Source organism: Centruroides sculpturatus, unplaced genomic scaffold (genome assembly GCF_000671375.1).
Source record: "Centruroides sculpturatus isolate CEXI.00-Female unplaced genomic scaffold, Cexi_2.0 scaffold92, whole genome shotgun sequence".
In the NCBI taxonomy this organism is placed as follows: domain Eukaryota; kingdom Metazoa; phylum Arthropoda; class Arachnida; order Scorpiones; family Buthidae; genus Centruroides; species Centruroides sculpturatus.
The window spans coordinates 201,188-217,598 of record NW_019384394.1 but is presented as its reverse complement, the minus strand read 5'-3'; the positions used below and the strand labels follow the sequence as shown (position 1 = coordinate 217,598).

At 30.6% G+C, this 16,411-nt stretch overlaps 1 protein-coding gene and 1 pseudogene across 1 annotated transcript in view; both read right to left on the bottom strand.

The window, feature by feature from the left end:
• Window positions 1–16,411, bottom strand: part of LOC111618319 (pre-mRNA-processing factor 39-like) — a 113,002-nt gene that overhangs the window by 72,871 nt on the left and 23,720 nt on the right. Inside the window, exons 2-3 of the mRNA XM_023359819.1 lie at window positions 13,004–13,162; window positions 12,801–12,881 (exon numbers count right to left, since the gene is read on the bottom strand). Of these exons, the coding sequence (XP_023215587.1) occupies window positions 12,801–12,881; window positions 13,004–13,082 (160 nt within the window). The 5' untranslated portion in view covers window positions 13,083–13,162. The remainder of the gene's footprint in view (window positions 1–12,800; window positions 12,882–13,003; window positions 13,163–16,411) is intronic.
• On the bottom strand, window positions 1,786–6,801 carry LOC111618318 (annotated as a pseudogene).

Genomic DNA, 16,411 nt, shown 5'->3' with positions numbered 1-16,411 from the left:
TTATGGATTTTTTTTTAAAAGAAACAAAACATTTTTTTTAAATACTTAAGAAACTTTTATTATTTAGACTGGTCACTGTAAATCAGTAAAACTTCACACACATTTATGTAGTAAACTTAACTTTGGTTCAGTTTAACACTTTGAGATAGAGATAATTAACTTTAAATGTTTAGTTAAAAATTACATTATAATTATAATCTAAGTTAAATAGTAGCAAAGGTAATTCTACTAATTAATTTATATTAATATATTATATTATAATAATGTAAGGATGGATAATCAGTGGCTAAGTGACCATCAGTCTTACCAGTTTTCTTATATAGGCTCTACATATCAGTCTGTAGTTATTTATAAGTAATTTAATTATTAGTGTTAGTAAAGTAGTGAGTAAGTAATTAGTAGTAGTCTAGTAGTTAGTTATTATTATCACAATCATGAATCACATACATTCATATCATCATATATCTAAGATACTGATACTCATTAATTTAATTAACTATTTAACTAACTAGGTAGTCTCAGTTTCTCACTAATTTTAACAATAAAATTGCCTAGCCTAGCCCACTAACCACTTATAGAATAAAAGTTAAAAACTCTTACTTAATAGAATTAGAGTAGAAGTTATAAAATATTAGTCTTGTCTTGAATAAAGTATTTTAAAGGATTAAATAAACTTAAATCAATCACTTCTGTTATTTTTTTGACTTTTCTAAAGTAGGATCTCAAGAAACAAATGGTATTGATGGTGTTGTCGCCCAACCTACTTCTTAATGAACTGCATATATAGAAGGCAGAAAAGGCTTTCTATTTCTATGAACTGCATATACAGAAGGCCTTTTCTGCCTCTACGCTAGTTGGTTTCAGTGTCATCAAATAATGATAAATCAAAGTTCTTACCTCCGACTTCCTCACTTTCATAAACAGCCATTTCCTTTTTTAATAACTTATCATAATCCTTCTCAGTAGTAGGTTTCTTTCAGTTTCATGAAGTTTTCTTTTTCACTCTTTAGTTGGATCTCTAATTCTTGTTCCAATGTGAAATTCAGGGAATCTGGGTTATCTGGATCATTGTTTTCCACCTCTGTAATATCCTCTGCCATTGCTGCTGGTTCTATTAGCATATTTTTCATCTCCTGGAGCATTACAATTTTTCGGCACGTGAAAGATAAAGCTTTCTAACTTTTTGGTCATACTTCTTCGGATTCTGTATGTAAATCAGCATCCCTGTGACCTCAGTAAGACGCCATTCTCTGATTCTTTTGTGGAGTGCCTCAGAAAGGTTAGCATTCAAGATTGTGTCCTGGCTTTTTAGTTTGTCTAAGACAAATTTCAAGGTTGTGTCAGCAGTTATCAAACTCAACTCTTCTGCGGAGAGCTTCTACGGCCAGTTTAAACTGCGATCGTTCCGTCACGTACTTCGTTGACATCACAACCAACTGTAAATTAGAATTATGCACCAGGACTAGGATAGGAGTTACTTATTTTATTTAGTGCGAAGAGACTTTATTTAGCGAGAGCAGAAAGTCAACTGGCAATTAGATCAGCACAGGTAAAAGGGCGGGCGGTGCGATGTAGAGAGGGGGGTGTAGCACTTGCCGCACTGAACGGCAATGTCGCTCTCGCCGCCGAGCGATAGCGCACGTAGCAAAGCAGCAAGGCCAACAACGTAGACTTTTGCGCCATTATTTAGAAAGTTAATTGAGTATTTGCGGATCCGCAGCACTGTTGGATCCAGCACCAGGTGCTGGATCCAACAGGCCAAAAAATGTGCTGGATCCAGCTGGATTGATGGATGAGGGATCCAGCAATTGCAACCCCTAATCCTGTTGCTACAGGCCATCACCCGCCAGGAACATTGTTGCCATGAAGGGGTGAACCTGGTCTGCAATGATGTTCACATAGTGCACAACTGTCAGGGATTGTTTTATGGGGATGATGGGTCCTAATGTGTCCCATGGAAACATTGCCCACACCATAATACTGCCTCCACCGACTTGTATCTCTACAACTGTGCATCCAGCTGCCATGGTCTTCTTTGGAAATTGGTATATCCGCACTCAATCGTCAACGTGATGGACCAGAAAATGTTACTCATCAAATCAGAGAACTTTCTTCCATTCCTCTAAGGTCCAATTGCAATGCTCTCTGGCCCATTGCAGGCACTGTTGTCAATGACATGCTGTAAAAGCGGGAACTCGGCTGGGCCAGCAGCTACGCAGGCCCATACGCAGAAGAGTACGCTGCACTGTGTGTTGAGACACATTGTCTCGGTCACCACTGTTGTAGCTGCTGTTGATTTGGGCTGTTGTAGCCTTTCAGTTGCGATGAACAATGAGTAATAGTCTCTGCTCCCCTCTGGAATCAATGTGCCGCAGGCAGCATACAGCTGGCTGTGACTTCTCATTTTTCCATCCATACACCACTTTTGATAAGTACTAACGACGATTGCATGTGAACAGCCTACCAATCACACTGTTTCTGAGATCAACGTTCCCAATCCCCTAGTCATAACAATTTATCCTTTATCAAAGTCTGATGAATCTGCTGCTTTTCCCATGATGCAGCCAAAAACTCTACATTTAGAAACACAGTTCACTGCTGTTTATATACAGCAGTATGAGCCACACAAGCACCATTGTTTTGTCACTGAATGAGCTCCTACTCTAGGTGGGAGATGGTCATAATGTAATGGCTCTTCGGTGCAGTTTCATCAAAAAATTAGTTTACAGGAGTCCTTACGTGAAATTATTCACAATAAGCAACACAATAATACTTTATTTTAAAAACTAACGTATGAAAACTAAAAATAAGTACACAGTAATAAAAATTCAAATCATGAAGGGGTGAGAAATTTAGTTCTGTTCAAGATTGCTGAGTGTAAAGTATTGTTTACCAAGCACAAGAAAGGCAAGTGGTAAAATAATTGTTTTAAATGCTTTTAACACTTTCCATGTTGCCTATTGTGAACAATTTCATCACATAAGGACTCCTGTAAATGAATTTTTTGATGGGACTATATTGTGTTTAAGTATATTGACGTTCTTTGGTAGTTCACCTATCTCAATAATTTTTGTTATATCATGTCGTCTATGTCACTATCAGTTTAGTTGAGAGAATATAAAAGTTTTTTAATAAAAAAAATTTACCACATTTGTGTAAATTGCACCCTAATTTTTAAAAAGACATTTTAGAAAAACTATTCAAGCCTCCATTTACTACAGTAAGTGTGACAAGACAAGATTTAACTATTGAGAAATATGGCATGTCACAAATTATCATCATCACCAAACCTTTTGTTCCTTAAAGCTGTTCTTGCAATCCTGAGGCAACTATACTTTGTTAAGAATAGAAATGCCATTTATTGTTAATTTCTTCTTCTCGTTGAGTGTGTGCTACATGTCATGGATTAAGTCCAAACAAGTTACAGTGGAACCTGGGGCTGTATTCTGGTCATCGTCTCTCGTCTCTGAGAGACAGTGTCTATGTCACAAGTTGGTAATGATTGGCTAATCATTTGTTTACATATCAAGAGATCATTGTGTCTCTCCAAACGTGATTCTGGACAACTTTTTTTCTTGAAGATTCTCGCATCTCTCAGAGACTAGCAGATAATCGTCTTTCATCTCAATTTCATTATATCCAATATGGACAACTGTATGCTACTTATCTTATACAACCATATTAGGAACATTCTCTATACCAGAAAAGAATATTTTGAGATAGATAACAATTATGATTTTTTTAAGTGACTACTCAGGAACACCACTGACTCCATCTTTTTTTAATGATCCTGAAGATCAATTTCTGAACTATTGAATATGCTGTTAACCTTATGCGTTTCTCTAAGTATTTTTCAAAATATTACCGTTCTAATTTTTCCTAGTACATACACTTTTCTGTCTCTTAATAAATAAAAATTTTGTTAACCTAGTTACTTGAGACATTTTTACATTACAATATTTAAACACAAAAAACATATATTTATCAAAATTATATGCTTTCCTTACCACATGATCTATAATTTCGTACTCTTCATTTTCAAAAATTTTACAATTTCATTGGTTAAAATTCTATACTATGTTGCGCATGCAGATAACCCAAACATGTATAATCTACCTAATAAAATCGTGATGTCAACAACAAAGATGAGATTGTTGCAAATGACCAGAATCACTGCTTTCTCTGAGAGACGAATTTCATCTGTTGTTTTGACGTCATTCATCTCTGAAAGAAGAGACGAGAGATAAGTGATCAGAATATGGCCCCTGATAACTTGAATTGGTTGGGGGAAAAATTCAGACTTAGAATTAAAAAGTTTCAAGTTATGGAGAGTCAGTTAAAAATCAAGATTGTGCACCTCAGTTTATCAGTGGCCAATAATAAACTAGCCATACAATATGTTCATGGATCCTATTAAGTAGAATCATTGTGTCAATGTTAGCCTCTCAGTATTGTCCAGAAATTTGAAAACATTTAACTGAATGGGTAAATAAGTTACTGAGAAATCTTTCCCAAATTGTTTATCCATTCATGTATGCTATACTAGTTTTCTTTGTCTGTTTTCAATTCAGCATGACAAATAATACACAGCAAGAGGGATGTTTTAAAAAATGCAAACAAAAATTTACAATAGAAAATTCTTTTAAGTTGTAAAACATTCTTAACAATATCAATGAAATTTCAATAAATTCGAGAATTGATTGACCAATACTAGTGCCATCATGAAAGCATGTTAAAATTTTCAGCTATAGAAGGTATTGGTATATGATGCTATAATGCTTTTTCCAATGCCAGCTATATTTGAGATGAATATTCTATCTTGGCATTTGAAATACTTTTGAAAACATTTACATATAATTCTAATGTTTTAACATTGGAATCATACACATTTAGTAATCATATCCATATTATATTTAAAATGTAACTTTTCTTGCATATTGTTTTGTTTTAGATACTGTATTAAGTTTTTGAAACACATATATGCATTGACCAAAAAAACATTGTATCAAGAGTTATCTACATTAAGTATTAAAATTCAAGATGTTCTACTGGAAAAACATTTAACATGATGTAAAGCAGGATATGCCTGTATATGTAAAGCATTGCAATCTATTAGGTTATTGCAAATGAAATGGCCAAGTTCACTTCTATGGTGTAAGAATGATAGTACTCCTACTGTTTGACTGTCAAAAACTTATCAGAAATGTGGTCATATTTCAGACATTCGCCACCGGTTGCCGTTTTTATCAGAAAGTCCATTTTGTACTGTCATTTACCATTTACTATTGCCTCATTTGACAGTGTTTTTGTAAGAAATGCTTACAAAATCATGTCTTTTAAATGACATGTGCATAATTTCAAAAGCAATTATTATACATGGAAACATATAGTAAATGTATTTAAAGCACTAAAAGATTTGGAATTGTTTAAAAAATGGTAATGAGTAATACCACATGCAGATCAAGAACTGACTGAACATTACAATGTTTGTGAAAAGCATTTTGCTCCACATCAAATTTTTCCTTTGTAGAAAGTATATAAAGACGGAAAGGAAATCATCAACATTCCTTATAAAATCCCTTGACAAACTAAAAATGCAGTGCCCAGTTTGTTTCCAAATTGTCCATCATACCTTTCTAAACATAGCAAAGTGCTTCAAAATATTCTTTTAATTACCTTTATTATTAGTTTATAAACTATTTAACTAACCCACATCCTAAAACATACTTCTAATTGCTAAATTTTTTCTACACAGTGCATACAAATTATAACCAAATATTTTTATTACAGCAGTTTTTTTGGGACAATTAGAAGAGCTGGATGTCAAAGTAAACAACCTGCTTTTCCAACATTTTTTCAACTAGATAATGATATATTAACTATGTATTGAACTATGGGGTATGTCTGTAAAGTCAAACACGTCAGTAACGAATCGGTCAAAAAGTATTAGTCTTGCTCAGTGCATATGCTCTGCAGTGATGACGTTTCGAACAAAACTCTAACGAAGTTAACGAAAGAAAGAGTTAGTTTACTTTGTGAAGAAAATGGCACCCAATGATATCAATGTTTCTAAATCTACTCGAGTGTTTAAATTGTGAATTAAAAAGTGAAATGATTGAAATAACTGTCCACCCAAAGCAATCTAAGAAAAATATTTCAAATAAGGCTGCACTAGCAACATTCGTATCTTCGATCTTAGAAACAGCCATTTTAGTTATAAACGAATTGGTCAAAAAGTCTAATGATATAAGAATAACAATGATGTCATTCTCATTTAACTCATTCAACTTTAGGAACATACTCTATATATACACTGTACATATATTGTCATTATATTCTTTATTAAAACCACCAAGATCTGGTATTTGCCACATTTCGTTTGATGAGAAACCAAATGTTCATTATGAAGAAATAAAAACATTTGAAAAGAAATCCAAAGAAAATCTTACCCATTTGAAAAAATTAAAAGAGAAATTGGATGGACATATTGAGAGAGGTATTTAAGAGTGTGATGAGATAACTGATCACAAGTATACATCTGCAGATATATTAGAATGCATAATAGATTATGTCATCAGCTTTATTGCAAAATTTTTTTTTTTATTTTACAGGTTGTGAAGTTTGTATTAAGACATTGACCAAAGATGAAAGTTATCAACCTGTGACTAACACAGTTGACTAACCTCAAAACAAAAAGCAGACTCACATATCCAAATACTTTTCCTTTTTCACTACTTAATCAAATTGAACAGAAGTTATCAGTCAGCATGTTTAGTGATGACATTCTGAATGACATTGCAGCAGCATTGTCACACAAAAAAAATTGTGTTTCCATATGAAGTATATAAAAATGAAATGTAAAATATTATATACTTCTAGGGTTAAGGTAATTTGCCAAATACATAATATGAAACTGCAAGGCATTTCAAAAGAAAAATGAAAATATTCCAAATTTGTTACTGAATAAAGCTGCTTATTGTATTATATATACAGTAATACCCCGACTTACGCAAACCCGGAGTTATGCGATTTTCAAATCTCGTCGATTCATCTTTTGTTTGAGCACCATGCAACCCTTGATTACTCACTCCCCCCACACTATTGTTCAGCTTACATGTTCGGATGTGTCGCGCGGAATCCACACATAGCTACAATTTATTTTGTGTTATTTATTTCTGTGTTTGTTATATCTACAGAGACTTGAGAGACTCTACTATGTCATCCAAACAAAGTAGAACTAATTCTTCTGCATCAAACAAGAAAAGAAAAACTTTATCTTTGGAATGTAAAGTTAACATTGGGTATGTTCGTAAAGTCAAACGAGTTAAGCGAGAACAAAGTCATTGTTATTCCTATTTCATTAGACTTTTCGAACAATTCGTTACTAACGCAATTAACTCGTTTGACTTTACGAACGTACCCATTATTAAAGACTTCGATACAAAAATGAAAATTTGTGAATTGGCAAAGAAGTTTGATCTACCGGAATTGTCGGTCAGAACAATTATAAAAGGTAAAGAAAAAATTCTCGAAGCTGTGAAAAATGCTCAATCTTTAAATTCAAGCATCATTCGTAAACGTCACAGTATTATCGCTGAGATGGAAACAATGTTAAAATTATAGCGTAATAATCAAGTAAATGTGAAAAATTGTAAAATAATATAGGCCTAATTTGCTATACATATGTATTATCTAAGATTTTATTAAACATTTTTTTCTAAATTATTGTTTTCTTTAGTCTCCGGCTCCAATTAAAAATTATTCGTATGTATTTATATGCGAAATCGACTTACAAACGGTTACCGCTCGGTCCCACCTATCGCATAAGTTCAGGGTATTACTGTATATATATTATTTAGTATATATTGTTTGAATGATCTGCTATTAAAAATTATGCTGTACTAAAATTTGTTGCAGAAAAAAATTGCTTGCCAAACCCAAAACTGCCAAGTGCATACAAAATACCATTCGTAAAGGACACTTCTAAATAACAAACACCTTTAATTAACCTTTGTACAGAGGGTTAGTCAGATATAGTGGAGAATAAACATGGGAAATTTTTAAAGATTTTTTTCCACGTTTTTCTTGTTACTGTTTTGGAAAAATTTTTTTAAACAGTTATGTCTAGTAAAGAAAAATTTTTTTTACTGTCACGTAATTCCTTTTTTATGTGAATTTTTTTCACAGTAGTTTTTGGCTAGTTTTCAGTGATATCTGCAAAATTCTTTTGCAGATACACATGTTGTTCTCCAGTGCCATGTGATCACCCTTGACAGGTATATCCATTGATCACTGCAGAAGAGTTAACAATCATTTTAATATTTTTGACGCAAATAAATGACTTATTTTTATTGCCTAGTATGTAATGATTTACACTGCTGAGAAACATTAAACATCGAAATAAGGACAAACTTGTCACTCCTGGTCAATGTCCATCACAAAACTTTTATGGGAACGAAATTAAAGAGTTTTCAATGGTTTATGAGCTTAAATTACATTTAACACCTAAAGTAATATACAGTATATTTTAAACCATTTTAGAGTATAAAAATATAAGTTTAATGAAGTAATAGAATATATATATAATTATAACCTATTCTATTACTTTTAGATTATTTTATGTAAATTTCACTAATTTTATTGAAATTAATCCAAATCAGAGTTCAATTAGCAATTGTTGCTAGTGGTAATCAATGGTAAAAATTGGACTTCTACATTGTCATGACATCTGGTAGATACTCGAGTAAGCTCAACCACTTTGCCAATGTCCTTGAATAGAGAGTGGTATTGCCTGTATTCTTACACCATGCTTCTGACTTTAAATCAGTGGTTCCCAAAGTGGGTGCTATCACCCCTTTGGGTTGTAAGTAAATCTAGGAGGGTGAAAAGAAGCAAGTAGGTGGCAGGGAATGCTAAAGGCAAGGTACTGAATAATGACCATAGGCAAAGGTTAGTGACACTGACAATCCTTCCCTTTCTTCTTTTAAAATGGATAAGAAGAAACATTGTGTTTAATTGTTTCCAGATGTTGACAATAATATACTGTACAGTAAGGACACACAGTGTGAGGTTCATAGAAAAGTTTTCCTAAGAATATTTCCAAACCTTTCTCACACAAGGGAAAATGTGTTAGGGCGTGTTCGGGTACAGTGGGCATTGAGTGTAACTTTATGGAACCGAGGGGGCGGTGACTTGAAAAAGTTTGGGAATCACTGCTTTAAACGTTTATTAATTTTAAACTTACATATTCAATCAAAATTTTCTCCAAAACATTAATACATTTTTCCCAATGCAATAGAAATGCATTAACACCAATTTGAGAGCTATCATGAGAATGAGAAGCCAAAAAGTCATTAGGTACTTTTTATTGCACCCTCTTCCTTGAAGACTTTCCTTGCCAAAAAACTGTCCAAATGTATAAAAAAGTGACAGTCTGTTAAAGAATAAGATTATGGGAAAGAATTTCATTTCAATACTTTCATTTTTGTGACAAATAATTAAACAGCAGCAGACCTCCAAATGATGCTCCTTATCTCTCTCATTAAGTTCATGTGGTACCCATTTGTTGAGCTTCTTAACTTTCCCTAACATGTTTAGAGGTTGAGAAATGGTTGATTAATGTTCAGTGTATTCAACCTTTCTATGATTTCCTGGACAGTCAGGTGATGTTCTGATTCAATGATGTTCTTCAATTCTGATTTCTGAGATTTGTATTCCCAGAATGAAATTTTTTGAACTAATGCCTGGTGGTCTGCTCACTCATAGAATCTTCACCAAAAGTTTTATTGGTATTTCGGATTGCTTTGGCTGCATTATGTCCCTGCTTATACTCATAAAAAAAAAATTATTCAATTTCCTTTTTTCCATGCTGTCAGGAAAAGTACTCTTAAACATGTAAAAAACAATATAAATGAGAATACAGTAGAGTCATTTATCCGAATCAATTGGGGACTGGGATTGTTCAGATAACTGATTATGTATGAAAAGATATATTAACCTATCCCATGTTGAAATTTTTCTCCGTTGCATGTCACTTTGCATTGAATTTTCAATGTTAAAAGCCTAACGTAATTTTTTTAAAATAATTGTGGCTATTGTATCGTTAAAAATTATTTCTTCATTTTGTACAAACAAAATAAATATATTGAAAAATATAAAAACAAAAAAAAAATTATACTTTAGAAGTTAATCTAGTATCAAAATCAGTCAATTCAACACGACAGTCCAACTGGAATGCTTTCGGTTAACCGACGTTTCGGTTGATTGGCTTTCAGATAAACAACCCTCTACTGTATAAATAACATTTTTAAATTCACATATTATATGTGTTCTTCCAATTCTTCCAATTATTTATACAAAAATTACCTTGTGCCATTTCAATATCTGTTGTCTTATTAGTACTAACAAAATTAAGTTAATTAAAGCTAATTTATAGTATTCAAACACACAGTACTGTTCACATGGAAAAATTTGTACAAGGCTGGAAAGTTTAAATTTTAAAAAATGGCCATTTCATTTGCAACGACCCAATAAATAGCTCTTACAGCAATCTTTAGTTGAATTATTTCAATAGATTTTTGTAATAAAAATAATTCATTCAAATTTATATGTAATAATGAAATAAAAATATCTTACAAAAAAGAAATATTGTACAACTGAAAAGATAATTTTAAAAAATATTAAAAATGATAAATTTGATAAAATAGTTTTCATAGTTAACACCAAAGAGATTACAATGAGAATGTGATATATGTTGATACATATATTAATGGCAGACGTTACAACTAATATCAAATGGTCAAAAAAATTTGAATATTGTATTTCCTCAATTCTAAGACAGCATGAATTTGAGATCAAATCTTAAGATTTCTTAAATCTTAACATAATGGAAGGAAAAATTTTTAAATAACTAATTTTATTTATTTTTTTTAAGCAAAAAGTTAGAAAAACAATATAAATGCTATGAAATATGTTTGTTAGCTATATATCTATACTCTGCATAAATGATAACTTTTCTTATATTACCATATAATAAATTCATATAATCTAATAACATGAATTTTAAATATTAAAAAGGAGTTTAAACAATCATTATAAGTAAAATTCATCTGAACTAATGAGACTATTTGAACAGTAGAACCAAAAACAAAAGTAATATTGGCACATTATTGGTGCACATAGTCTATTAGTAATGACTGCTGATTGTTGTTTTATATCTGTTTCAGGCTTGCCTGCTTAAAGTACTTTAAGATTAAATTAATTAACAGAGTTATTATTTACACACAAGAAATGTTAAAAGTTCTTTAGGTTAACAGTGATATTTTAAAGTACTTTAAGGAATGCAAGTAAAGGAAGAATTGGTAATATAGCAAACTTTTATAATGTAAAGTAAAACCCTAAAACTGAATTATAAATAAGTATAATTTTCAGTTATTAATTCATATAAACAAAGATTGATATTTTCACTCTGAAATATCTTTTTTTATTTTACTTATTTATTTATACAAAAATTACCTTATGCCATTTCAATATCTGTTGTCTTATTAGTGGTTCCCAAAGTGGGTGCTATCACCCCTTTGGGTTGTAAGTAAATCTAGGAGGGTGAAAAGAAGCAAGTAGGTGGCAGGGTACTCAATGGTAACTATAGGCAAAGGTTAGTGACACTGACAATCCTTCCCTTTCTTCTTTTAAAATGGATAAGAAGAAACATTGTGTTTAATTGTTTCCAGATGTTGACAATAATANTAATTTTCAGTTATTAATTCATATAAACAAAGATTGATATTTTCACTCTGAAATATCTTTTTTTATTTTACTTATTTATTTATACAAAAATTACCTTATGCCATTTCAATATCTGTTGTCTTATTAGTACTAACAAACTTAAATTAATTAAAGCTAATTTATATTATTCATGTAAACATTTAACAAATCAAAATGGTTAAATATTTCTTACATTTTTCACCAAATGTCAAATACTAACAATCATTCTGAAATTATATATGAACCCCAATATTAAAGTAATTTATCACTTAATGTAAAGTGATTAATTTTTATTTTCCTGTGTCTGAAACAAATATTAAACTGCAAATATAAGACACCATCAATTACAAAATACATCTCTGTGTAGGATAAGTAAAAATGGATATAAAAGTGCATCTGAGGAAATAGAGTATTGTATAATGAATTCAATATTTGATTATAAAAATATAACTGCTTATAAATATTCATAATGTTTTACTCATCAAGATGAAAGTATGAGAGATCTAATAAATTCAAAATAATCCAGAATTTCTTATAAAATATAATAGTTTTATAATCATAACTTGAATTCTATAGATTCTAGGCTTATGACAGTATAAAGAATTAGTTTACCATTCTACAATTAATCAAAGATGCTTAAAATATTTGATAAATATTTTTAACACAAAATATCTCAAGATCATTAATAATACAGGTAGGATCTAAAAATATAATAATCAAAGTTTATTTTTAAAACTGCAGTAATGTCCTATTTCATAGTTTATAATAAATATTCCTTATATCTGGTTAAGTTTTGCAAACCAAGTGCATTTTCTGTTAAGTGAAACAAATAATAATCAAGCATGCAGAATTACCATTGATATTAATCAGGTCCTCACAAAAGTAAGTATTTCATAGATCATAAAGTTTGTAAAACCAGTATATTTAATCTGTTACATATTCATAAAGTTAATATCTTTTTATACAAATTTGGAAACAAAATCCATAAAGAATGCACTTTATTGCATTTTTCACCCTTTTTTTTTCCTTAAACTTACCAACATTAGTAGTAGAAGTCTCAGTAGTGCTAGAATCTTGCCCAACGTCAGTCTGCATTATTTCTGGTTCTTCTTCAACTGCTATAAAGAAAATAATAATAAAAAATAAAAATATTTTTTCGACATTTAAACATCAAATTTAATTTATAGACAACTTAAAATTATTGTTTAGATGGATCAGTGTTTTAATATTCCTGTCGTACCTGTCTGTTTCTTATAATAGTCCATCCATGCTTTATAGTAATCAGCATACATAGCATTTGTATGTTCATTTTGTTCCATCTTCTATTACACTATGATGTTATGAATGTAAAACAGTCAGAAGTTCCCACCTTTATAGGATGACACTTTGTCCTTCTTTACTATTATATTGTAACAAAAGGAATCATTGGACTCCATAGATAAAATTGATCATTTTATCTCTTCAATGCACAAATCAATATGAAATTTAAACTCAAATCAAATTACCAACTAACTATATTTCAGATATATTGATTTTATTTAATAAATCATTTTAAATTTTAAATTTATTTCTAACATTTTAATTAATTATTCTTTTAATTAGTTGATAGCCATAATTTACACTATCACATATTAATTCACAACTTTACAATAAAAACTTATAAGTAGAATTTTCAGTTTATTTTATGTAAATATAAGGATTGAATATATCAATCTGAAATGTTTCTTTTTTATTTACTTGTAAAAGCTGCCTTGTGCCATTTCAATATATAAATAAATACTTGCTGTCTTCTTGGTGACTAAGCTAAATTATTTAAAGATAACTTATGTTATTCATAATATGCATAAAAATCCAAACTGCATAAATGAGTCATAATAAAATTTATGTAACAAAACATATTTCACTATTAAGTTCATTATTAATATCTAAATTAAAATGTGATCCAGAAATATTTAATTTTAAAAACAATGTGGAAGAAAATAAAATCAGTCAATTCAGAAAGATTATCGATGAAATTTATAGAAAATATGGAATGCATAAAATAAAAAAATAAAGAAATTTAAGCACAGAGGGTAAACAGATGGGCCTAGGATCAATTTTAAAATGTGAAAAATTGAGATGGCAATTATTATTTTTCTCTTACAAGTGTTTGTTCATATGCTTAAAAAAAATCTCCATATGGAAGACCATTTGTATAAGCAGCTTGGTCATGTTCTCTAAGTTTTTATTTTGGTCATCATATATTTCTCTTGTATTTTTTCCACTAGTTTTCCATTACCATCCATCAAATAAAGTATTCTTTGCAATTTATTCTTTTATAAAACTGATAATTCCACATATATAGGACTTTATTTCATTCCATATATTGTTAGATGAGATAAAATTATTTGACTCCTCTTATTAAATTCCTCTTTCATATTCCTCATCCTAGTTTATTCCAGTTCAAGATCTCCTGCAAATAAAGTTTTTGTTTCATATTCTCTTTGATCTTAGCTATCCAATGTTTTTTGTGCCTAATTTGATCTTATATCCTGTATGGTTGATCATATATAGTGCTTTGTTTCTTCCACTTGTGTGACATACCCAAACAAGCTCCTTTCCTGTATTCTCTCCACCACACCATCCAGGACTTTCCAATGATTTTTTTGAATTTCCTTATTCTTCAGTCTACATTTTTGAGTCACAAAAATTTTCTAAAGTCAATTTATTTTCACCATTAATAAATTTGCTTCAGCTTTCTCCCCCCAGTGCCCAACATGCATTTCCACACATTAATATTAGAATGGAAGTAACATTAAATTCCATGCTTTAATTTTGTTTTATATGAAGATCTTTTTTTATTTTCTATATTTTGGATAATTTTCTGTGTGTTATTGATAAGATTGTTCATTTTCTATGTCTATTTCATCATTCTGCTCTATCATGTAAGTCTTAACTTTGACAATACAGGTATACCTCGACTTACATCGTTTCGAGTTACGTCGTTCCCGATTATACGTCATTTGTCAAAAAAGTATATGGAAAAATAAAAATCAAGTTTAAGTCATTTTATTCGACTTTACGTCTGTCCGCCACAAATATTGAAGTCGTAATATCACTAGAAAAGCGTTTAAAGTACATAAAATCATATTAAAATATATACATTTACAAGTATGTACTGTATTTACAGTACATGCATTCGTAAATTTAGATTACTTTTTTCTGAACTATATTGAAAACTAAAATTTATTTGTTTGTAAGCTTAAAATAGATCCTTATTAACCATACATTATTAAAAATGCATTAATAAATAAAATACAAAACCAGAATTGGCAATTTATGGTTTAGCCTAGTGACAAGTAGATTTGGAGACAAATAAATTAGACTTACGTCGTTTTTCGACTTAAGTCGTTCTCCTGGAACCAATTACCGACGTAAGGCGAGGTATACCTGTAATCTGTTTTCTTTGATAAAACAAAAATTTGATATATCATATTTATTCACATATAAGATGAAGTTTTTATCCATTTTTCACTGCTTCAAAAACCTAGGTCATCCTATATGCGCGAGCAAAGAATTCTTTTTGTTTTTGTATAACTTTTGTAAACTATGTATTCACATATTTTACCAGATTCTCACTTTCTGGTGTTTAAAAACAAAAGTATTTTATCTAGGTTGTTTGAATCATTCTTGTGTATTGCCAGGAGTAAAGATGAATAGCAATAAAAAAAGCAAAGCTTTTGAATTGAATTCCAAAATTACACAGGAGCCCAATATAAGTTTTAATCCATTCCCATGTGAAAACAGATGATTATTTGGAAATTTGAAGAAATTCATAAGTGTAATTGACGAAGAGTGAATTTGACTGTTAAGAATTGGCAAAAAAAAGTTCCCAATTGTCCAGCTTTTATGTGAACAAATTATGTTGTCAATTTTACAAGATTTTTCCTTGAAGTTTAAGATGACAGTAATTTTTGTGGGACAATGTGTGTATTTACATATTGTTATTTTATTTGTTATTAAACAAAATAAAATTAGAACTGTATTAATAAATCTAATTTTCTTTATTTTGATCTTTAAAGTCACACCTCGTCCTATATGTGAGATCATCTTATATTCGAATAAATATGGTATATTAACTTTATAAATTTCTTTCTTAAGAACAATATATCTATAAATCTTTGATTTCATTTCATTTAAATTTTTCTGTCCTTTCAATTTCTAATGTTTTGGTTATTGCCATATCTAATAAAAGTTTAAATTTAGTTCTTGACTCCATTGGTGTTATTAATCCTTAATTAATCATTTTATTAATACTTACACACTACTGTTTGTGAAAATTGCAACATCATGAAAGAATTATCCAATTACAATGAAATTTATATTGCTCATTACTGATATGACTGTACATAATTTAGGCTGTGTACACACTAGGCGTTCGACGAGCGTTTAGCGGAGCGTGCGCACTGGCTCGGTTTGGAAATGGATGTGGAAGTGATTGCTTGTGTGTGGCTCCTCTATCGTCGCTATAAAAGACGACGGCGGCCCTGTACACACTAGGCGTTTGACGAGCGTTTAGCGGAGCGTGCGCACTGGCTCGGTTTGGAAATGGATGTGGAAGTGATTGCTTGTGTGTGGCTCCTCTATCGTCGCTATAAAAGACGACGGC